Here is a 26,169-nt window from a genome sequence, read left to right as displayed (position 1 = left end):
CGTTTTCGAGAGGAAAGCGGGCCAAAGTTTCCGCCGTTGCGCGTGCGAGGAGGGGAGGTAAACCGTTCGATCACCGCCCGATTGCGTGTCGGTGCGAAGATGCAATAATCTGCGAATCGGCGGCCGTGGAAACGCAGCAAGGGGAGAGACAAAGCAGCGGAAATTGGGGCGATGCGAGGAACGCGCCTTGTACCGGAGGGCGGCTTTTGTTCCGACGCGTACGCGACACATCCTCTGGCCGCTGTTTCGCCATGTTGCCTGGGTATTACGCAGGAAACGGGAGATTGACTTATGGCGACATGGAGGATGCATAATCAACGGAATCGGCAGAAGCAAGCTGCGAATATGTGTCACTGGAAACGCAAGAGGGACCAGGCGTTGCTAGCTGTTGAACTCTTGGTCAAGCACGTAGCCAGGGGATACCCCCCCCCCCCGAAATCCTACAAATATGTAATTTAAATAGAGTACAGTGGTAATTAATTTTACTTCCTTAGAAGGATTAACATCTTGCATAATAAGTTGTAGTATACTGAGAAATTAATCTTCAGGCCCCCCCCCCACACTTTTTCACCTTTCTATGGCGGCTGCTGATAAGGGATGAGCCCCCTCACCGAAATAAATTTCTGGCTACGGCACCTTCTTGGAGGTAGAATTGCTGGATTGAAGCTACCGGAGAAATGCTGGGAGGGGTTAAAATTTTTAATGCCTTATCAAATGTATCAAATCAACAGCAATGATAATAGTAGGCAAATTGTCCACCGCTATTTTAACTACTTTTTTATTCTACATCCCGTGTTGTTTTAAGGAATGAAACTATGTTTGTTCGAAGCAGGCATTGCTCTCTGCTTATTGACGTCTTTATTTCAATTCATTGTCATCACATTGTGTAATTCAGATCGAATGAAAATGGTGGTGGACAATTCGCCTACTGTTTCTTTTGCCGTTGGGTGTACACTGTACAATACTACTCATTCCTTCAAATTGTATTGATAAAATGTTCATAAAATATCATAAGTTGTAAAAAAAATAAAAAAAATGGTTTCATTTGATTTATTTCGTTTATTTTACTTCGCTTTTCTGCTACTTCTCACTAATCGCGAAGATGAGGATGAGTGATGATGTGATGAAATTGATGAAAGGACACTCAAAAACAACACCCATTCCCAGGCCAAGATTCGAACCCGGGACCCTTGGCGTCGTAGTGCTCTAACCAAGCAAAACTCTTGGCACATTTCCAAATGAACAGAGAGACATGTTCTTGTCGTTTAACATCAAAGAAAGTTTGGTTTTTATGTCCAATTTATGCCTAGATAGGACACTGTGCCTCCACCAGGGATCGAACCCGGGACCCTTTGAGTACAGGGTGATACCATCGGGGAGGCTTACATAAAAACATTATTTTTACAAATCTGCTTCAAATATGCTAACCATCACTATAAACTGGGAATATGCATGAGTGCGAATGTAATGCTTCTCCTTTGCTGCGTTCAAACAAAACCATTGGGGAAATGAGCAATAAATAATTTCATAATATATTAAAAATGAAAAGTTGCTTCAAAACCTCACATAACCCCACAAGACGAGATATCATTTCACCTTTAAAAAATCTCAACACAAATTCACTGGCAATTTGTTTCGTTTCACCGACAATCTCACTTTCTAGAGACATCTAGCGACTAAAACCTCAAACAGGTGAATTATCAATTTAACGGCAGTTCACTTATTTTTCTTTATTCAAGCTATTTGCCGAGCACATACGAAATATGCATAATTATATGAAATTAAAGAAGAAAGTGGAAGACACAGTTCCGCGAATGCTTAATTGGGTTTATCGTGGGAAAAGTTCGTAACATTTCAATGAGTGGCCAACGCCTTCCCACGCTATATTGTTTTCGTGGCGTTAACTGTTGATTCTCCAGTGCAGGAAGTGTTGGGAATATGTCTCTAAAGATGCCGAGCCAATCATTGCTATTGTTAATAGTCCTTTCTTTGTTTCCAGTCAAATGGCAAGACATCAAAGAGATGTTAAGTTGTTAAGTTCCATTTATTCATGGGAGATAATGTAATCAGAGGCGTTTAACAGAATTTATTAAAAAATCTATATTAATGAATAGGGATAATAAAGGGTGTTTTTTTTAAGAGTGATAGAACTTTCGATACGGATAGCTGTCATTTGTTTTGTTTTGATGACATGTTGTTTTGTCATTTCATATCAGTGAGCATTGGCAAATGATCATGGAAAGACTGACGCCGCAACAACGTTTACAAATTGTGGAAATATATTTCTAAAATCAATGTTCTGTTCGCCAAACGTATAGAGCACTTCGGAAATATCTGTGCTGTCAGTGAATTGGCCTCCAAGATCATGTGACCTAACGCCACTGGATTATTTTCTTTGAGGATATGTAAAGTCTCTGGTTTATGCTGATAAACCAGCAACAATTGACGCTTTGGAAGCAAACATAACTCAAGTTATTAACGACATACGTCCCCAATTACTTGAAAAAGTGGTTCAAAATTGGACTGGTCGAATCCGGTTCATCACAGTTAGTCGTGGGGGACATATGCCGGAAATTATTTTCAAAAAGTAAATGTGAGAAAGTTATCTTTCAAAATAAAACACAATTAATTGGCTTCAAACTTAATTTTTTATGTCTTTTATTTCAATTCAAAGTTCTATCACTCTAAAAAAAACACCCTATATAACACGTATTTATTAGTTCGCTCTATTTGCACATTAATATTGATAAATTTCGTACAGCATCTAAGATACTGAAATGTGAGTAATAAAAATCATAATTACGGTAATTAATTAATTGTAGCAGAAGCGACCTGAAAGAAGCTATTCGTCCGCCTTCAGCGCATCTGAACAAAATCTTCCAGCGACGCCAGTGCGAGAAGATTCACGTGAAGAAGTATTTCAGTGCCATAACCACGTGCGTGTACCAAACGGAAGTAAACATGTATTGCTTAAATATGTCATTATTAATTTTTCCGTAAATTTTGCCTCCTCAAAATAACTTCGTAAGGAATATAGCGTAAATTGAGAGATGTGCTAACTTTTTTGAGGGGAAGTGCGTATTTGGGATGCTACAATGAGAAACATTGTACTCCGATTCTTCAGACTTCTTCAATTATTCTCCACCCCGTGCCTGACGAAGCCCGCGGGTTCTCAATATGGTGCATTTGCGAGAATGTGATCGCATTGATTGAATACAGTTTGGAGTAAATAAAGTGGGAGGTGGTTTCGAAATGTGGCGGATGACGGACTTTCACATGTTTTGCAACGGGAGCAAAAACAAGGCAACGGAAGGCGACGATTGCCCAATTATCACCACAGACGAGGACATCGATTAATTCTCTCCGATGACACGAATGCAGCATCTGTCGCCGCTCGCCATCGATGCTGCCTTCCGACAAGGGTTACGGGACCACTAGGGAGCTCAAAGACCGAAGTGACAAGTTACAAGCGACGTGTTACAACACTCTTTTTGCCTGCATGGAAACTCTATACTATAGCTTGTAAGACGTTTTCTTTCCAGGGTATTTTTAAACAGTATAAGTCGGACATCAAGAAAGAAAAATCACATATGCTAGAATCTTGAACGAGAATTACACACTATACTAAAACAAAAATATTTGTGAGTCAAGTTAGTATTATAAGCAGAAAAAGTGATAACATGCAGAATACACCAATCACCACACTCTTAGAAGTGAGGACTCTTACTATTCGATATTTCATTAACGCCAGTTGAGGGCACAAAATACCTGACTAGGTAAGCTCCCGCGCCCTGCCCACCTGTAAGTAACTGACCTTTAATGCCCTTCACATATTATCTAGAGATATTTTGGACTCTCTTGAAGGTATTCAGCACATTCGAATGAGCAGGGTGTTAGAATTCAGGAACCCATAAATTGTATTGGATTCTGTTACAGGGACTGAAGCCTTTTTTTCTCGCACAATTTAAATTCGATCTCCTGCCTACGGGAATACCTTTCGCCACTAAGTAATATAAATATAAGAAGACTTATATTATGTACCAGAAGCATAAATAAAACACATGTTACTCCTCAGTATTATTTTGTTCCAATTAATGATAACACTAGGGAACATGATTTTTGTCCCCGTGAAAGTAATGACTGTTTCTAATGTGTTTTGTAGTGTAGTAAGCGAAACTAATCCTCAAAATTCTCCCACACGTAAAAAATTTTCATAATGTCAATTTTTAATAAAATAAAATGTAAGGTATAAGGTATACGAACATTGGAAAATAAGGCTAGATGTTTACCTGGAAAAGAAAGGGAAAGAATGACTTCATTCGAAAAGTTGTTATGTAAATTTATATATGAGAGCCGGTCGAGAAGACCTACAACGGCTGGGGGTTCGTCGGGCTGCCCACCCGTCACCCCAATACTGGTCTAAGATCTCCACGCTATAACAGGTGACGGAGGAACAGTGTGGGAGGTAGACCAGCAGTCGGTAGGTAAGTCAAGGTTCTCACGGTCTGTAGCGCTATGGGTTATTATTATATATGAGAGACCGGTACACCACAGCGAGGAACTACCAGTTCCAAAACACCCACGCACATAGGTTGTGCAAGCACCAGAAGATACCGCAGACGAGCCGTCAACATCAATCGACGTAGAATATCATTGTGACGAACAAGATGATGGTGTGCACCTCATTATGCATGATGAGCTAAGTGATCTTATACGCGATTTAAATTTGGGAAAAAAAGAAGCAGAGATTCTTGGTTCAAGGCTTCAGCAGTGGAAACTCCTTCCCAAAGACACAAAAATTTCCATTTATCGAAACCGTCACGAACAGTTTTCCAAGTATTTCACAATGAAAGAAAATATGTGCTTCTGTGTAGATATCGTTTCCTTAATGAATGAGTTTGGTGTTCGACATTCAGTACCCGATTGGAGACTGTTCATAGATTCCTCAAAATTAAGTATGAAAGCTGTATTGCTGCATAATGGCAATGTTTTACCTTCAATTCCCTTATTCCATGCTCTAAATACGATGGAATCATACGAAACAATGTCTGCTTTGTTAGCAGCTGTAAATTATAATAAATATGAATGGGAAATCTGTGCTGATCTCAAGGTTATTGCCTTACTCACAGGATTACAGGGAGGTTTTACGAAACATTGCTGCTTTTTGTGCCTGTGGGACAGTCGCGACACAAGTCGTCATTTTGTAGTTAAAGAATGGGAAATGAGGGATGAATACCAAATTGGAGAAAAAATGTGAAATATGTGGCGCTTGTTGATCCAAAGAAGATTCCCACCACTACATATTAAATTAGGATTGATGAAGAACTTCGTGAAAGCCTTGAATAAAGATAGCAGTGGATTTCGTTACCTACAAGACCTTTTCTCGAACTAGACAACAAGCAAAATTGAAGGAAAGTATTTTTGTGGGACCACAAATTAGAAAACTCCTTAAAGACAAAATTTTTAAATCAAAGCTCCAAGACGTCGAGCTGGCACGCTTTTTTCAAAGCTGTGGTGAATGGATTCCTGGGAAACAAAAAAGAAGAGAACTATGAATTTCTAGTTTCAGAGCTACTAACGTGTTACAAAGAAATGGGTTGCCGAATGTCTTTAAAAATTCATCTTCTACATCCTCATTTCCACAGAATTTAGGTGATGTAAGTGATAAACAGGGGGAAAGGTTCCATCAGGACATTTCTGACATGGAACGTCGTTACCAAGGACGATGGGACCCAGCCATGTTAGGGGATTGCTGTTGGAATACGAAACGAGAAAGTAGCACTGAATATAAGAGACGTTCATTGAAAGGTAGACATTTTTTACCTATTCTCAAGTAAACGTATGCTTTTATATTGTTCAAATTTCCTTATCTGTAGCAAGCTAATTACTTTTGACTAGTGGTTGATTACTAATTTCCTTATAAAATGATTCTTTATATTATTTACATGTACTTACATGATGTGCAATTCATGGCTCTGTACATTTGTTACGCATATTTTCATGTATACTGAAATCTACCTGTAAAAATAAAATCTTGCGTGTTAGAGCATTATTTTTGTTATTTTTGAATTCAGCACACTTGTTTCCATAAGAGGCAACTTATTTCGCTCTGGAGGCAAAAAAAATATTTCATTTGTTCCCTAGTGTAATCAATTGTATGTACAAGAAAATTTTCAGCAGAAAGTAACTGTAAAAGTAAATTACAATTACGCGACTTTGAAAAATGAGAAACTTTAACTATAACTTAATTATTTTTGAATTAAGTAACTTTTAAAAAGTAACATTTCGAACACTGCCAGAAATGTTGTTGACTGTACGTACCTTACATCATAGTTCATTAAAGACTCGGGACATTAAGTGTTGGCCTCGTCTCGACAAGTGTTGATTACCGGTCCGTGAACCATTCCTGTACTCTATTCAGGGAATCTGTGGAGGAGCCAACGGAAACAAGTCTCTGCTTCGTTCCGCCCCTTCTCTATCTTTATGCACGGCCTTCTCCCGGGACAGAGTGCTTGTAGTCGACCGACTGACCCTGAAGAGTCGTTGCCGCCCGAAATGAAAACCTAACGCTTCGCATCTGGAGGAGTCATTTGCCTTTACGTTCACCGTCGTAAACATTCGAGAGCTTCGATCCCAGGGTCGTTCCGATCATGATGTAAATTGCTTCTTAATCGGAAGTCAGCCCCTGGAACGTGACAAGCTGGAGTTATTTGTAATTCCAGAAAACGAGGAAGTCTAATCTGGCGTTCGACGCTTCCTCCTCGAAACCAATCTTGACGAAAGAGCTCCTTCGAAGTGAGGAAGCCATGTCGTGAACGACGGGAGATTACGGTTTACGTCGACGCCCAACGAACAACGGCTTTCGACGTAACCGGACAAAAAATAGGATTTTTACGATCACTTTTATGCTGTAATATTGTCTCGCGTCGGCATTTGATATTATTGTCTTTTCGTCGTGGTGTTTGGACCAACGATCCATTGAAAGTGAGCTGTTAGGAAGAAGGTCGTGCGTTCCCCGCTCGCAGCCTCCGCTTATTCCCAATGAGTGGTGGTCATATGATTATTTTATTATCTCTTTTCGTGATCTTCCTACAGAAAGAATTAGAAAGGCCCTCCCTCCTTTCTTCTCGTAACAGTATTTTTTTTCCATATTCTATGTGGGGAATTTCCTTTGCTTATGCAATAATAGTGTATAACTTAGTACAAATCTTACAACGAGAAACTGCATGTGTACAGGGCTAGGAGGTACAATGTTACACACAGAACTCAAAATGCATCAATTGACAAAGTAAAATGTGCAATTTTGTTATCTTTGGGAAGATCGTGTCTGATGAATTTAATGCATCGCACAGAACAGAATTTGATAAAAGTACCCTTTTGTGCATTTCTGTCTGTATTTTGACAAACGAAACCATTTACAGTTTATGCACGTTAATGCGTTATTGGAGTCAGCATATGTGTGTCGGTTGACACGTTTCGGGTTCTGTGTAGAAAAAATGCAAAAGTAAATAAAAGACGTAAGCTTAAGTGTTCTCTACAGTAATTCATAGTGCTATACAAAGTTCAGAGAATGTAAAAACCAGCATTTCGTCTACTTAAAAGTCTAACATACACAGGTACCAAGTGGTGTCCAGACTACTGATATTCGTTAGGGGGCAGTCATGGACGTCCGCAGGATTTTTTCCAGGGAGGGGCAAGGAAGGTATTTTTTTTCCAGGGGGACAAACAAGGCACATTTTCTCCAAAAATAGTGTTGTTCCTTAAAAAAAACATTGCTTAAATTTGAATTCATGGTGTTCATGCAATAATTAACACATATTTTTGTCACTAAAATGAAATTATATGTGTGAAATACATAACTTTTGGTTGACTTTCATCTTCCAGGGGGTCACGCCCCCCCTTGCCCCCCCTTCCGGACGCCCATGGGCAGAGTACTTAAAAGAACTTTGCCAAACGTTGCCAAGATACAAGACAAGAATAAGAGAAATAGCGCTGGGAGAGGAAAAGATGCAAATAGAAGACAAAATTTTGTGAAGTTTGTTTTGAGTCCACTGTATGCTGAGTTAGGCTAATCGGAACTGGCCCTACAGTTTCAAGCGGGATCTTCAAGTGAGGACTGATCCAGGGAACCCTTGATTACAAGCCGACAGCGTTACCACTATACCATCGAAGACGACCGCAAATTCAAGAGAGAAGGGAAGATAAAGTAAGCACATTTCCAGGAAGGAAACATTGTCCCTTGAAACCCCTCGCCCTTGAAATTTCTTGTGGACTTGGGTCCTGGCGTATGGTCACCCGTGCCCAGGCATGCAGAAAAATAAACATACAAAAACAGAAGAAAGGATCACGACGTTTCGCGGTGCTGGAATCAAGGTTAAACAGATTTCCGGAAGTGGGTGAAAGCCCCCTTCCTGCGTACGCTAGCGCTGTTCTCCCAGCGCCAGCCCAGAAAGAAATGTTGATCCAGCGGATTTCCCACCAGGAGATTCCGAACCGCCGCAACACAACGATCGCTGTTACTTATTGTCCTCGTGCACTTTCTCATACAGTACACGGGAGGGGAAATTTATTTCCTATGGAAGTCGCACCGAGTTAAACGGAAAGGAAACGACGCAGATATTCTCTCACAATAACAGCTGTGATAAATGGCAGTTAAGGAGGCAACCAAAATCTCACAAGAACGCTCGCTGGATATTGTCCGATCAGAGGATGTAACGAATTTCGTTGCGTTATTAAATAAACATAATCAAACAAACCTCACAATTGGCTGCTAAAACTGTTTGAACTGTACAGTTGGACGCATAAGTATTGCCAAGCAAATTGCCCATCACCATGTTTATTCGGTTTGTTTGTGAAAAATTAATGAATTGGGTTGAGCCGATGCCAATGCCTCGGAAAGTATCGGGCAGATTTTATTTCCCAATACCAGTCAAGATTCTTCCGACATTTTAGAAAAAATGCCACGCGACCCTTTCGCGGAGTTATCGTAGAAACTATGCAAAATTCGAAGTTTCCATTTATTTTGCACTAATATTGTGTGAAAAAATGTGTTCTGTCATTACATATGAGGGATTTTGAACATTCTGATGTAATCTCCGAAAATTTGAAACAAAACTATGGTAAATTGATGTTTAAAACTGGAATGGAATACTCACTCGCCAATATTAGCGTCTTATTATCTTTATTTTTCACAATTTTTAATTGTTACAATTTCAAGCATCGGTGGAGATCGGTCGGCTCAGTCCTAGAAAATAGTCATGGACAATTTACCAAAACATCCCACTGTACATTAAAGGTACGTAGAAAAACATGGGCCATCACGATTTCCAATAATGTAATTTTTCATCCTACGTGCTCACATGAGGTGGATTTGTAGTGGTAGTGTGGTTAGAATGTTTTAATTACAGAACCTCACGATGCACGAAATATATGCGATGAACATGGTCATGAAGAGTTTGAGTACACCTATCTTTGAATTTGTTATATATACTTTCATCTTACGTTCATTCACCACTCGTATTCCTTTTCAAACGAGGATTCACACAGGTGCTATAATTACAAGTGGCCTCGTACGGTAAGAGATAAAGCTGCTGGACAAGAACGGAAAGTGCGGAGAGGGGATCGCCCAGAAAGCAACGCCTTTCTCTTTCCTAAGGAGCCTGGCGAAAGGGTGCGAAGACATCCTCTTACGCGTCGGAGATGGGAGTCTCCTACGTCGTTCCAGGCGAATGATAACTTGGTCAGGCATTGTTCCATGGTTTTACTTCCCTGCGCTTCTCCTCATCATGTTTTTTTAAAAAATAGAATAGAAATTATTTCCAGTATGAGCCTTTACGGCTGTACATACCATACAATGATTTTAGTACAATTTTCCTACACCCTTCCTCCTCTCAGTCTACTTCCACATTCACACTGCTTGGGAGTTCACAAACACTATTTCATTTCAACCCTATCCCTACACTTGCACTCTTACCTGAGTGATTCCTAAATTTTCTCACATTTATTTATTTATTTATTTATTTACTTAGTGCCCCCCCCCTTTTCACACATGTTCGCTATCCCCACTGAGCTTCTTTGCTCTCTTTACCCAGGCGTAGTGTAGGAAAGTTCCCCGATTCCTTATTTGCGCCTCCCCCCTCTCGGTCTCTCCCTCCTAATAACGCTTGTCTTTATATTCTCAATGTTAGCTTCATTTATTTCCCTGATATATTTTTGTCTTGCCTCCCCTGTTTCTTTGCACTGGAGGAGAATGTGAAATTTCGTCTCGTCTTCACCGCATTCTACGCTCCCGTTTTAGTTTAACTTGTGCCCATCCCCCAGTCTGAACCAGATTAATCCTGACCTTTCTTTTGCCCCACACAAATCCACGTAGTTCCTCCTTCCCCATTCTCGATCCGTATCCACTATTTTCGCTGATGTTAACGATATTTTTGCGTCGCATTCTGCCAAAATTTTCTCTTTGTTAATGTCTTCCAGTCTGGCACGATGGCCCCTAGCAGCTGCATATCAATTCTCCCCTCTATTCCCTCTTCCCACACCCATCCCAGCGCTATTCCGTCTTTATTTTTGCTACCCATTGCCTCCCAATACCCCCATCTATCTGTGATTGTACACAGAGTTTCTTCAAATTTCCCCCCTCCCTGGTGATCAGTTTTGCCAAGTATTTAATGCATCCACTTCCTCTCTTAATTTTCCCATTTCCCTAAGTGCCCCACTTGTTGCCATACCCCTCCCTACTCCTAGCCCTTGTTTTAGAAATCTAGACTGTACGACGTTTACGGTTTCCCCTCCCTCCCAGACCCATAGTTCGATGCCATAGAACAGTATCGCCTTAACTGTGGTCTCGTAGACCCCTCCAGAATTTCTCATCATGTTTCGACACACGAGACTTCACTGAGGTACGGGGGCACCATCTGTCGCCCACCGTTAATAGTCTTACCCTATCCAAAAGCTTATCGGAAATACAGCAAAGCAACAATCGTAGAGGTAAAAACAAAGGCTAAGACAAAAAAGCGAGAGAGAGAGAGACGGATATAAAGAAACAGAGAAAGAAAGAAACAAACAAAAGCGGAAACGGTGAGAGAAAGAGGAAGAGAAACAGGAAGGGATAGAGAGAAAGAAAGATGGAAGGAAAGAAAAATAGAAGGAGAAAGAAGGAAGGAAATGGAAATAGACAGAGAGAGAGAAGGAAAGGGAAATCAACAGAGACACAGGAATAGAAAAAAACAGGGTGGAGTAAGAGCGAGAAAGAAAGAGAAAGCGAGAGAATATTAGCAGCCACCGAAACAGATCCCACCCTTGAGTTCACTGAAACAAAATTCTCCGTTGGGGAACTAGTTACTGGAGCAGATGACGTAGCGGTCTCCGCTCTGAGAACCCAGCAGCGGGATGAGTTAGTTGTTATCTGCCGTCACCCCAGGAGAAAACAGCAACGGTCGCTTGTGACAACTCCCGATCCTTCATTAATACTGTATTCCTCTAATTATTGTGTTTTCAAGCAACGGAGAAGACGCCGCCTCTGCTATCTCCTCGCATCGTCACCATCGCCCGTAGCAGACCCGCGGAGCGCCATTGCTCGTCAGTGTTGCCAGCCACGTTTCAGAAATCTACCTACTCAATGTGTCCAAACTTTTCTGCACTAAAATTGTTTTCCGCGAAAAGATATGGATGAAGGCACGTAGGGTTGTGGAAGTAGGGCTCACCACATCGTCAATCGCAGCCATAATGGACGCCAAGTATGGGGATTTTTTTTTAACAGTGTCCTTGCATAAAGCGGCTCTGGGGTTCACCCAGCTTCCAATCAAATAACCCGGCTAACTGATGTTGACATCTCAACTTCAGGCTTCATTGAACGTGGTCAGCTAAGAATTTTTTAACCTTATGCCAGTCTTTGATAATCTTGATGAGATATTTCAAATTTGAAGTTTACAGATATTCAAAATGACATTACTAATTTCTCTCAACAACAACTGGAGTTGTGTGAATTAAATTTTACAAGAGTGAAATGACCCGTGCAAATAAGACTGCCAAAATCATCAATATTTGTTTGTTTGAGCTAATTTCGTGCTCTGGACTTACAGTTTAAATCGGGATCCGAGAACTGTGCAATGCAGATATCTCCATCGCATACGGAACTACGGATTCCTTGTATACAAGGCGACAAATCAAGTTAGAATGTTAACAATAACATACGAATACTGACAAGGTACTTTATAATCTTTATATATATTATCTTACTGACTTTTTAAGATGCGTTTGTATTTTCGTTATTGGACCCATGGGCGTCCGGAAGGGGGGCAAGGGAGGCCATGCCCGCCTCCTGGAAAATGAAAGTCAACCAAAAATTATATATTTTTGACATATAATTTCATTTCAGCTACAACAATATGTATTAATTATTGTCTGAATATGATAAATTCAAATTTAAGCAATCTTTTTTGAGGGAACAAAACTGTTATTGGGGAAAATGTGCCTTGTTTGCCCCCCTGGAAAAAAATACCTTCCTTGCCATTCCTTGGGAAAACTCCAGCGGACCTTCAATGGTTGGACCATTCCTATAAAATTTGATTGATTGATTTTACTACACATTTCTGCCGCTAATCGCGAAAATGAGGATGAGTGATAATATGATGAAATGACACTCACAAAGAACACCCTTTGCGCAAGTCGGAATTGAACCCGAGACCCCTGGCCTCAATATAATTCGTACATTCCAAATTTAGTATAATTGGCCTCTAGCACAACACTCTTGGAAAGCAAAACGCCGTTACATAGAGTTAAGTAAATAAGAGATCCTGCTCAAATTTATAAGTAATTATAACTATAATCGAGAGACCTAGAGTCACGAATACAAATGCAAACAATTTACATGATGGAGAGTCATCGCCTTTTGCTTCTCTTCCGAGAATTTATCACCGATGCCGGAAGTCGAAGAATTACAGCAAGGCTATTTACGGTTCGGTGGAACGTCTCGACGGTCGGAAACACTGTCGCCTCCCGAAATCTGAATCATCGTCTGCGGATGCGACCGGCGAAGAAGCGTCTAACGGTGCCGCCACCTGTTGCTCCGCGCATGCGCCGCCAGGTGTCTCCTCGGCCGTTCATCCTGCGAGGGATCACCACAGTGGTGTCGTCCGCGTGAAAAGAGCTAGAAGTTGTTCTCGCGTGGTGAGTGGCGGCAGTCAACCTGTCGCGTGCGGGGATGAACGCCAGGGACAAGATGATGAGGTCTCGGAGGATCTACGTGCCCAAAAGGTGAGCTCCCGTATATTCTTACTTTTGCTTCTTCGGCGGTGTCTGTGACCCGGCCTTTGTCGCCGAGGCGTGAATGACAGCGTGGAATTGTCTTTGGCATTCAGCGTAATCTGTGTTCGAACTAAAAGGGAGGAGACCGGGCGACGTACCACCAGCTCCGGTGGCGGAGTGTCTTTGTATCGACATTTGACAGCCTTCAACATTTTGCTCATACTCAGTTTCGTTTGCCAAAAGTATGACAAGAACGTCTTCCCAATTTTCTATAATTTTTCTGACAGAGTGTGTGTAAATAGAAGGATGTTTGAGTTTAACTTCTTGTTTTAAGTCCACTTTATGCACAGATAGGCTAATCGGGACTGAACCTACAGTTTAAAGTGGGATCGGAACCACTATGTGCCTCCACTGGGGATCGAACCCGGGACTACTCGATTACAAGGCTATGACGTTGCCATCAGGAAGGCCCAAATAGAAGTATGTGTAATTATTCGCACTTCATTAAAAATTCCATCTTACGCTGATCGAAAGGTAAAATTGAAAAGGCTTGGCATTTCGTACAGGTGTAGTAGACATACTGAAAGAAGTTAGAAATGTGGAATCGTACAAAAGTGGGGCGTGCAAGGTCTCCTCGAGGACCTAATGACAGTTGTCGCCTTGTAATCAGGTGTCCCGGGTTCTATTCCATAGCACGCTGGTTCGGATTCCACTTTAAACTGTAGGCCCAGTGTCGGTTACCCTATCTGAGCATAGAGAAGACTTGAAACAAACTTTTGATTTTGATAGTTATGTCTCTTCGCACAGCCTCAACATCACCAATCAATCATACGAGAATAAACGAAAGTGCCGTCGAGATTTCTATCAAACGCTTTACTTTATGTTGTATTTGCATTTGCATCCTTTATTTTACATCGCTCTTCTGCCTCTAGTCTAATCGTGATGATGAGGTTGAATGATGGTACATGAAACTAACGAAGGACTCTCGGAAAGAAGCGTCCACGATGAGCTCACAACACGAAATCGGAGCCTTCGCCGACGAGATGTCACTCAATGCGATGATGTGTCAGGGTGTGCATAACCATTACTCTCATCCTTTGCATAAGAGAACATAAATGTTCATTATTCTTTTGATTTAGAAAACTGTTTCAGGGCCTCCCCGATGGCGCAGTGGTAGCGTCGTTGCCTTGTAATGAAGGGGCCCCGTGTTCGATACCCAGTGGAGGCACATAGTGGTTCGGATCCCAATTTAAACTGTAGTTTCAGTCCCGATTAGCCTTACTGTGCATAAAGTGGACTTAAAAACACCAACTCAATCAATCAGGAAACTGTTACACGCATTTACATACACATGCAGCGGTTTCTACGCCGGTGTTGACATCGAACGCTATACTTTGGCACCCTCAACGTTTGCTGTGTTATGTGGGTTGCATACGCGCAGGCTGCAGACCACCCCATTCTGAGAGATCACCAGTGCCGAAATCGAAGGCTACAGAGGCGATGCTTGTTGTTATTACATTTAATAAACAATTCATTTAGAATAATTATGAGCAATAAGCAGAACATGTTGAAGGTTCAAGCCAAGAATTATGGGAGGCTCATAAAAGTTTCTAAATTAGAGTTTCCTTTCATTTCCGATGTGCCACCATTACAAAACTGGATGTGTTCAACATCAAACGATTATCTCACCTATCAAAGCGGCAATTTATAATATCGAATAAAAATATCATAATTATCTTTTGCTTACTTCAAATTGAATTTTGACGCTTTAGTGAACATGCATTGTATTTCCACTTCGTGACTTCATTCTATAATTAAACGAGTAGTGCTTGTTAACTATTTCTAATTCAAGTATTTGTGCCTCCCCGATGGCGTAAAGGGGAATCTTCGCCTTGTAATCAAGAGGTTCAGGGTTCGATACCCGATGGAGGTACATAGTGGTTCGTATCGCACTTTAAACTGTAGGTCCAGTCCCGATTAGCCTTACTGTGCATAAAGTGGACTTAAAACAACAAATCAATCAATCGATCAATTCAAATATTTGACAATGACTTTTATGTAGTGCTTTGTTTATAATATGATTTCAGTAATTTGGATATTTTTAATATGTGAAAACAATCCATGAAATCAGGAGAAATCAAATTAGTTGCTTCACTGAAAATGGCCTCCCCGATGGCGTCGCCTTGTAATCAAGGGGTCCCGGGTTCGATAGCCGGTGAAGGCACATAGTGGTTCGGATCACACCTTAAACTGTAGGTCCAGTCCCGATTAGCCTTACTGTGCACAAAGTGAACTTAAAAACAGCAATTCAAATTCAAGCTTAATTGGAAGCACCAGCGGCCTATAAACTCGTAATAAACCGCACACAAACAATTATTTTATCTGGCGTTCCCACCCCCCCCTGAAGTGCGGACCTAGGGTCGAATAAAGACCATTTGCAAGGAGCTCGTTTCGCCCGCGTGTTGTGTGCCGAGAGGCTTGCAAATACCAAGTTTCTCGCTCATTATTTGCGTAATCAGCGTTACGCGCTGCGTTTTGTTCCGGTCCCCGGTTCCCTATGAGAGAAGCGGATGTAGGCAGCGACGCACACAATAAGCTCCGCACATGCGTGGTTCCTTAAAGAGGGGCGGGTGATGAGCCCCATCCCCTGCGACAAGTGAAATACCCCACTCGTTGGAAATGTTACCTACATCAAGCTTACTTTAACGTGCAACTTCTCCAGACACCAACCGATTATTACCTAATTACGATAGCTTGGTCACGTCTATTTTGTCTATCGTAGTTTCAAGGTTGTCCCTCCCGTGGCCGTGGCGTCATGCTTTTTACTCTGGCCACAGGACGCATGTATGGGACCGATGGCCAGCCGCCATCGTGAGGAAATTGAGGAGCTACATATGAGTAGCGTAAACCGGACTGGTCCCGTGATCTCCAACCTCGGCTGGTGGGAGTGAGGCCGACATTCGGTAGGTTGTTGCGCCACAGGGGGTTACTTTTATTGATTGATTTGCATTATATTACTTCGTATTTTGTTCCAATTTTGACTAATTTGCAAAGATAAGTGATGATATGATGAATGGACACTCACAAACACCCATGCCAAGACCGGGATTCGAACCCGGGACCCCTGGCATCGTAGCGCGATGTGCTAACCACCCTGCCACGGGGGCCGGCTGGGTTACCTTGAAGGTTAATTCGTTAACGACAACTCTGAACCTGTGGTTTCATACATTCAGGAAGAAAAACAGTTTTTTGGGGTTCGTAGCGTCGAAACAGAAAATGTTTATTAAGAAACAGTTGTTTGCTCTGATGTCTTCTGTACGATTTCATATACGGCATATTTACCAACACATGCCACGGTGGCTTATCGGTACAGAACGTGGAGTCACAGAATCTAACGAGCAGTGACAGCGCTTTAAATAGAGAACACATTACGCAAGTTTGAGCAGGTATAGCTTGATATCAGCAAATAGTTGTTTGTTTAAGTGCGAAGGAGTATGTTCCCAGGCAGAGTTATCTCTACGGCGGAAATTCCAGGTCTTCAATTCAACAATCTGTATAATTGAAATGCGCAATGACAACATTATTACATTACATTGAAAGAGGAACATAAATTGAGAGTATTAGAAAATAAGATCCTTAGGAAAATATTTGTACCTAAAAGGGATGAGGAGACAGGTGAGTGGAGAAGGTTACATACTTTAGAACTACATAATTTGTATTCATGTCCAGATATTATTAGAATAATTAAATCAAGAACACTTAAGTGGGCAGGCCACTTCCATGGATTGGAAGAGGAAAGAGGAGTTTACAGGATTGTTGTTGGGAAACCTGATGGTAAGAGACCTGTAGGAAGGCCAAGACGAAGATGGAGGGACAACGTTGCGATAGACCTAAAGGAAATCGGTAGGGATGGAAAAGAGTATATAGATCTTGCTCAAGATAGGGACAGATGGAAGGCCTGTGTTGCTGCAGCCATGAACCTTCGGGTTTAAGAAGGCTATAGAGTTGTTGTTTTTTTTTTAGTTAATGACAACATTATGAGTTAAACGTGATGATAACAACATTCTCCGGTTCCCCGTATATCTTGTGGCCTCTTGCATAAGCGATTTGCTGTGATGGGAGGCCCAAGAAAGACTTTGGAAACAGAGTTGCTAACCTTAAAATACCGCAGGCGAGTTTGCACAAAAAATACGCGGAATGAAATTTCGAATAGAAAATTGGTGCGAAATAATTATACTATATTGTCTTTAGACAAATTAAACTCTCCCTTTTGTACGTCTATGTTTATTATAACACATTTTGGCATCTTTTCGATGAAGTGACCGCGGATGACTTGCGTCCTGCACGACCTTGATCGTCAAAAACGGAATCAAACATGCAAATGTCGGTTAATTGATTCGAATTGGGTACCCGATGGTCAAACTGTCAACAAAACATTATTTCATTACGGTGCTGACGACCCTTTGTGCGCGAGTAAGATGACGACGACCTGATTTGTGGAAAAGCAAGTCATGGATTCTTCATCAGGAAAATGCTCCTGCTTACACGGCATTGTCAGTCAAGGCTTTTTTGGCCAATCATGGGATCCCAGTGTTAGAACATCCACCCTATTCGCCGGATAACGCTCCGTGCGCCTTTTTTTATTCCCAAAGGTCAAATTAGCACTGAAAGAAACCAGATTTACGACCGTAGGACCTGTAAAAAGAAAAGCGACGGAGGGCATGAACATGGTTTCAGAAAATGATTTCCAGCAATGGAAGATTCGTATGGAGCGGTGTATCGATAGTACAGGGGAGTACTTTGAAGGGGATAATGTTCGTATTGTACAAAATAACCAATAAAATATTTTGTAGCAACAGTCAGGTTTCTTTCTAGCCACACCTCGTATATAGAACGAGATGTTTCACATCTGTATAAAGACTTCAGTGCATGTTTAAGGCTACTTTCATCTATTTCCCCTTTCTAGTGCCTACTATGACATTCAGTGCCTAAGAGTTCGCGCTTTGCGAACAGATTAAAAGCCACTAAATATGCTGCCGAAGCAGTTTCACCAAGTATGTATTTAATTCAATGTCGTCGGAATGGGGGTTGATACCGAAAAAAAATATAGCACAAAAGAGAATGAATTTTTCCCCATGTTGCAAGTGGAACCGTCATTTTAAAGTTGCTTATTAAGCAAGATACGGTCTGTAAAAAATATGATCAATAATTATTTGTGGAGTCCTATTTATTCCTTGTGGACAAACAAATCTTTCAACTTCAAGTTACGCTAATAAATGAAAATTTCGACTGTTTCCAACACGATCAAAACCTTCAACCTGTCCTCTTTCCGTTCATGTGTGTTCTGCGTCGTCGGAAGTTTGATATTTCCAAGAGAAGAAGTAAAATAATACTCCCAAAAGGGTAATGCTAAGTCTTCTCCCACTCCTAAAACCAGCTTATCGCGGGAAAAGGTCGGTGGGGGAGGAGCAGTTTCGGATCCTCGCGTCTGGCTGGACGTAGAAACTGTCCCTCGTGCCCTTAAAACCCTCTGTCGGACTCAGAACCAAATAGTCAAAAAGTAAATGCAATCATTTTTTTTATTTTTCACAGCAACAATAGAAAACTTACAATGATATCATTTTCCAACATAGTCCCCCTTCACTTCTATACACGTGGTCCAACGTTCCACAAACTTTCCGATACCCTGAGAAAAAAGAGGTTTTCGGTTGAGCAGCAAGCCACGTATGCACCGCTTCCTTCACCTATCTGTGTCGAATCGACGGCCTCTTAAAGCATCTTTAAGTGGACCGAACAGATGGTAATCCGACGGGGCGAGATCTGGACTGTATGCAGGATGCTCTAACACCTCGAAGACCAGATTCTGAAGAGTTTGATCGGTGTTGGCGGCGGTATGGAGACGCGCGTTGTCATGCAACAAAAGAATGCCTTCCGACAATCGACCTCGTCGTTTGCTTCGAATTGCAGGCTTCAACTTTTTCGAAAGCATATCACTGTATCGTTCACTGTTTATTGTTGTCCCCTTTTCCACATAATGTTCCATAATTATCCCTTCTGAGTCCCAAAAAGTGTGAGCATCACTTTTCCTGCAGAGTGTTGACGCTTGACTTTTTTTCACTGGAGATTCAGGGCGTTTCCATTCCATGCTCTGGCGTTTGCTCTCAGGTTCGAAGTGATGGATCCATGTTTCATCTCCAGCGATGATTCGTTTCAAAAAGGCTTACCCCTTCGTTAGCATGTCTGTCCTATAATTGCTGACAGATTCTCACACGATTTCGCTTGTTCTCGTCAGTGAGTTCTTTGGGACCCATGTCGCACAGACTTTATGAAAGTTGAGCCTGTTATGGATAATTTCATATGCAGAACCATGACTAACGTGCATATGGTTTGCCACTTCATCAACAGTCAGTCGTCGGTTATTCAGAAGCAGCTCACGGGCTTGCTCAATGTTGTCATCAGTAGTGGATGTGGCTGGACGATCTGCTCTTTCATCGTCCTTCACATTTTTCGACCGCTTTTGAACTTTTCAATCCACTGGTAAACACTTCGCAGCGGTAAAACATTGTCACCGTATTGTGCTGAAAGTCTTCTATGGATTTCCGCACCTGGTACACCTTCAGACCACAAAAAACGGATTACAGAACGTTGTTCTTCTGTGGTGCACACGGACAGTGACGCATCCATGTTTACTTGGCAACACTGCAGAGCGAACTGAAGTGATGACGCTGTAACCTGCCACATGCGAAGACAACGATACTATCTATCGGCTTGCGAGCACAGAAAGCTGTACAGCCAACCTACGGAAGAAAAGAAAAACATTGCATTTACTTTTTGACTAACGTAATATATTTAAAAAAAAAACTCAAACAAGAAGATATATACGAATAGCACAGGGTCTAGACACACGAAATCATCTGAAGGTGCCAGTCCTTATCTCCAGGCATTCCTGCATGTGACGTCACCTGATAGGTAATTGGAATCGCACATACCGGGATTGAAGTTATTTTACATTTCCATTTCAATTTACGTGCAAAAAAACGTGAATTAGGAGGTGTGTTTCAGTGTTTGGGAAATACGCATCGTATAGAAAAGAAATGCTGTGATTAGAACCAGGACCACCTTCTACAATGTCCAGACCTAAAAACATGAATTGCGAGAATCCTCCTGCCACAAGAACCGCACAATCTCTATCCCACGCGAAGAGGCGTTTGCCCCAGAATCCGCGTTTTTCATTGTTCGCAGTCTTGTTTTCTTTTCATCCTCACCGTCGCTTTTTCTCTCGCCTTTCTTCCCCGTGCTTCGTCGACCGTCGCAGGCCACGTTGCCTTCTTCCCTGTTTATCCGATTCGCATGAATAAACATTCCTCTTTGTCAAGGGCGCCTCGTTAGCAACGCTTCACGTTGCGTCGGCGTGAACAAATTGAAAACTTCCAGGGTTGATCTGTGTGTTAAGTGTTTCCGAGAGATTAGAAGCGCCGTTCACCAGTGGCGTCGCGTGCGGTTCACATACGAGTGTTCACAATAATGTTTTTGTACTGAATGCAGATTTACTCCTCTCCCTTCTAACTTCATATTCAATTGAAGAAGTGAGAATAACAGTTCAATATATTTTCAACAATTTCTCCCCAAAATCACGCTATATTTAAAGTAATACAAGAAGGACCTAGGGGGAATTGTCCCTCTCCCCCTTAAAATCCGCCAGGTTTAGCAAATTCTCGCTAAAGTTTGCAACTATGGCACAGACCTTTTCAAGGCCCCTAGACGTGCCTCGTATATGCTGCACTCTGGTGCCGAATGTAAGAAGTATTGTCGCTTGCACCAGTGTTCGCATAGCGAAGTGAACATCTTCGGGATATAGTGGCCAACAGCCCCTTAGCTGTCAGCTCTATGCAACACGCACAGCAATTGTGTCCAACGCCCTCCGTAGAACACCGTGGGAGCCAGTGTTACCAACTATCTAAAAAAAGTTATCAGACGTGAAAGAAGTCGTGTCAGAGTAAATTGTGTTTATATACTCGTACATCAAACATAGTATTTTATCGAATAAATAAACGTATGTGTGTGTGTGTGTGTGTGTGTGTGTGTGTGTGTGTGTGCGTTTAATATGTACGTAATTTAAGACATATGCATGAGTGTTCACGTGCTCATGTGAACATCATCAGGCGACGCGCCTGCCGTTCACGTAAAAGGATGCGTAAAGGTGGCCAGAGCATGGTGCTGATCACCTCACGCGTCCCGTGTGCTTCCTTGGCTGGTGCAAAACAGGGGATAACTTTACATTAACCTTCTGAGCTTTACATTGTGTTATTGTCTTGTGAAATGAACATTGGAAATGTATGTAAAAGTGTCATGTTTAGCTGAGCTGTGATTTTCTCGCACATGTTTCCATGGATGAACTAACCTTGAAATGGATATTGCACGTAACTGCTTCCCCTTGTGCTTCTCCACGTGGATTTCCCCACGGCATATCTGACAAAACCCAGAATAATTTTCTCCATCATCGACGTCTGGTTGGGGTCCTAAATCTGGCCCTGTGATTACCAGAGTAAAGGGTAACGAAACTCTAGACTTGAACTTTCACTATCGGTGTCCAAAACGTAAAACTGTTCAGTGAAAAACAAACGAGTTTCAGTTCTTTCCGTGCAAGCTGAAAGATTTTTTGAGGTTTGTGGAAAACCTGGCCGCGGATTCCCTAGTTCACGACGCCGTTCCTTGTCTAATGCGAGGCGTCACTTTCGTAAGCCTTGTAAACGTGCTGCTTTCCCATGTCAGCCTTCCTTTTCGTGCGCACGTTTATTACCAGTAGCCTGTGATTTCGCAGCAACTAGGAACATACATCTTACGAGAACGTCACCTCTAAGCACGTTGTACAATACCCATCCACTGAGGAAACCGAGAATGTAAAGCTGTGACAATATCGGCTCCCACGGAAGGTATACGCACAGGTGGGTCAATCGAGAATCCAGAACGGTCATTGGCTAGCGACAGAAAACTTCGATTGGATGTGTGGGTTTATGAGAAACACGAGCGCAATCACGCACTTCATTCTCAAAAAATTTGATACAGAAGGCTTAACGGACCAATAGATAGGAATTAGATTGACTGTTCGATAGTCTACCTCGATAGGTAGAAGAGCCACCGATAACATCCCAGATCCAATATAGCTGTAATTGAATGCTTGATCGTGCCGTTTTAAATACATTTCATAAACATGAATTTATGCTTGAGGTAAGATGATTTTGTAAAGACATGTAGAATTTAAACGATTCACACCTATCTTTCTATTTCCCACAAATTCACAAAAAACTAATAATTTAATTCATTGATTTTATTTATTTTACTTTGCTTTTATGCCACTTTTGGCTAACCACGACGATGAGGATGAATGATCAGCCGCAAACACGAATAGCACACAACCACGGAGGATTACACTGGTTGTGATTCCAGACGCCAGATAATGTAGTCCAGGGTATTCTACGTGGAAGAGGGATTGACATCCGAGAGGGTTACCTGTTTTATCCTTAAAATTGTTATCAAAATTCACAAAGAAAACGAGAATCAAGAACTGTGTAAAAATTTCTTAATAACAATAAACAAAACTAAAGAAAATAGACCGATTTGGATAGTTTTCGCTGATAATTTCGTGGGAAAATTGGATATTTTGGAAATTTGTGAAATGTTTGCCGAAACTAGCGATTTTGATATATTTTGTGTGTGTGGTGGGTGGGTGGGGGGGGGGGGGTTGCAAATATTTCTCGCCAATTTCACAGGTTTCACACTGCGGTGAAGTTTGTTTAAATTCAAGTTTTTGTTCAGCTCAAGTAATCGTAAGTGGACCTACAGTTTGAAATAGGATCCGAAGAACCACTCTGTTTCGAACCCGAGATGCTTGGATTGCAAGGTGTGTAGATGCGTAGCTTCAGTTATGAACCCATCATCTCTCGTGGTTGTGGTCTAAAGTGCAGAAGGGAAAAGGTAGTGGAATAGATTTCTAAGTTTGCCAAAGCAAATCATAAATTGAACCACTGAATTTTTCGAAATGAATATGTAGGGCAGATGTGAAACCGTCACTCGCATTCTTGTGTAATCATGTCGTTGACAAGACAAAGAATACGTTTAAATTGCGTAACCTAATTGCAGACTGCCGAGTCTACCATTAAAAAAATATTTCGCCATTAAGCACTTTTCATATAACAGTTCGGTCCTCCAATTAGATCTTATAAAAGTCCCTTCCGCTGCTCGATTTCTTAAATCATTTGGTGGAATGTGCTCACTGCACGCTTCCCACATGCACGAGTTCGTTTTTTATACAGCACACTTGAACATGACGCAATTACAATGATATTTGTTTGGGTATAAATTATATTTCCCAAGTAACGAAATTTATGGCTGCAGCAACACAAGCCTTCCACCTGTCTCTATCCTGGGCAAGATAAATCCAATCTTTTCCATCCTTACCGATTTCCTTGAGGTCCATCTCAACGTTATCCCTCCATCTTCGTCTTGGCCTTCCTACAGGCCTTTTACCATCCATCAGGCTTCCCAAAAAGAATCTTGTAAACTCCTCTTTCCTCTCCCATTCGTGCCACATGGCCTGCCCACCTAATTGTTCTTGATTTAATTATTCTAATGATATCTGGACATGAATGCAAATTATGCAGTTCCTAATTAAGCAACCTTCTCCACTCACCTGTCTCCTCATCCCTTCTAGGTCGAAATATTTTTCTAGGGATTTTATTTTCAAATACTCTTAATTTATGTTCCTCTTTTAATGTAATGGACCAAGCTTCACATCCATATAATACTACTTTTACTCTCTTAGATACTACACGACACGATAAAAGTTTATGAAGAGAAAGTAACAAGCATTTCCTGAATGAAGTCTGCCATTTTATTTCCTCTTTAATATAATTTTCATTTGTTAGTATTACTCCTAAACTTAGCGTATACCCTGTGAACATTTCAAGACTGCGGCGCCAAGAGTTTAGTTTTAATTTTTAGCTTAAATTAATCTTCGCGAATCGCGATGTAATTTGCGAAACAAATCCGCGCGAAACTGCTTGACGTCGTGCGTGGTTCCATTAAATTCAATCCGCCAAAGTGGCTATTTTCCGTACAGGTGGCGTGAAATTGACCAAATCTCTACTGCAACGGAAAAAGTTACCTGCGACGCCACCTGCATTACGCGCTTCCGCAAGCGCCCTACATAAGCTCCTTATTTACATGGACATAATTGGGAGGGAGTGGACGCATTCCGTGACGTAATTCTGTCTCTCTGCATGCTCTGGTAAGAAGTGGAGCTGCCACGGTGAGGAGGTTTTCATTTAGAAGGAATCCATTTTCTCTTTCCTGCCACGCCCACCTCGCGAAGGCTCATTGAATCTTGGCGGTGACCGAATGCATTTTCTACATACACCGATTTAATTACGTCCTTTACTTGCAGTATTATAATGTTCAAAAGAACAGGAAGCTTTTAATTTAACAAGAACAATAAGAAAACTTGTAAATATTATTAGTTGATTTTGTACAAATATTTCTTCATCTGATTTACATGTGATTGATTACGGATGAAATTTATGTATGGAAATTGAAGAAGTAGAACGTTAAACAATTGCATTTTACGCTCAAGGTGCACTTATTATTTAACACCCTATCGTACGTATTTTGTTCAAATGTTATGAAAATCCCAGTTGATTTTCATAAGATTTTTATTATCCCATTTTATATTACATTTTGACTTTCGTAACACGTTTTAGAGGATATAATGTGCAAAGGCCACATCATTTTTAAGACGTAGAATGGTCTTTCTGAGCTAGTACGCCCCTGATCTCTCATCATCGCCATGATTTATCTACAACGCACAGGCCCCGTCCCGACTTTGGGGTGCAAGGCATTTCCTGCCCCCAAAATTACTCGAAAAGTCTTGATATGTATATTTACAGTGTATATGTGTAAAATATCGTTTGTCGATATTGATACCAAGAATTTCTAAGCTGACGGTCCTCCTACAACAGGAAACAGCGTAAATAAATTAAGAGCAGAATTACGTTTCAGAATTGGTCGAGGTCATGGTGAAAATACTTATCAATGAAAAAAGAATAATTCTATGGCGAAGCGAAGGAAGAATGTCAGTTCCATCCTTTTCACCGGATTAACTTGGAGAAATCAGAAATAGGGAAGTGATGTGAAATTTAAAATTAGAGACAAGAAATATGACTTCACTTTTTTGTAGCACAATAATCACAAAATCAAAAAAGCAACATTTGCAGGAACTTTGTACTATTTTTGTACAAGGTCGTATAATAATTCAAATAACCAGGGAAAATCAAAATTAAAATTTGTGCCTGCCATTTCTTTGTCATATTGCTTTCGAAAATTCAAAAATAAACATGCCTCCATAAATGTACTATTTTTTATTGTAAGATATTGAACAAGTTTCCTGTAATATTAGTTCTCATTCCTTGATTGATCTGGTTTCATTAACTTCGCATTTCTGCCATTTTTGGCTAATCTCGAAGGTAAGGGTGAGTGATGATATGATGAAATTGATGAAAGGACAGTTACAAAGAAACTGTGACCCCTGGCGTCGCAGTGCGGTGTGCTAACCACACCGCCACGGAGGTCGACAGTTTTTGATGCCGTGAATGAGGCACTGCAAGTAAAGGGCGCTAAGGAATGCGTCGACCAGACAGAGTTCGCGGTTCCTTCCGCAGCGTCCGTTGGTGACTCCAAAGAGAGTTCCGGTGAAAAGTTGTAAACCACAGCTACTTAATCGTCATCCATTGTTGGGCCGGCCCTTCCGTGGCGAGTCGATTGTTGGGTTCAACTGCCGGGACGCAAGCCGAAGGTCGTAAAAAGAGGTGATTGACACTGTAAAAGCGTATTAAGGAAGAGACAGGCTTCGCAGGTGTTACGGGTAATGGG

General features: G+C 41.4%; 2 protein-coding genes across 2 annotated transcripts in view; one reads left to right on the top strand and one right to left on the bottom strand.

The window, feature by feature from the left end:
• The window catches only part of LOC146005043 (putative tubulin polyglutamylase TTLL9), a 102,717-nt gene that overhangs the window by 72,518 nt on the left and 4,030 nt on the right, over positions 1 to 26,169 (bottom strand). The window lies entirely within an intron of this gene.
• The window catches only part of pip (heparan sulfate 2-O-sulfotransferase pipe), a 118,386-nt gene continuing 105,353 nt past the window's right edge, over positions 13,137 to 26,169 (top strand). The window contains exon 1 of the mRNA XM_083144187.1: positions 13,137 to 13,254. Within this exon, the coding sequence (XP_083000313.1) occupies positions 13,202 to 13,254 (53 nt within the window). The 5' untranslated portion in view covers positions 13,137 to 13,201. The remainder of the gene's footprint in view (positions 13,255 to 26,169) is intronic.

The sequence above is a fragment of the Lepisma saccharinum genome, chromosome 22, assembly GCF_977018435.1.
Source record: "Lepisma saccharinum chromosome 22, izLepSacc3.1, whole genome shotgun sequence".
Lineage (NCBI taxonomy): Eukaryota > Metazoa > Arthropoda > Insecta > Zygentoma > Lepismatidae > Lepisma > Lepisma saccharinum.
The sequence above is the reverse complement of the archived record's forward strand: the minus strand, read 5'-3'. Positions and strand labels throughout refer to the sequence as shown.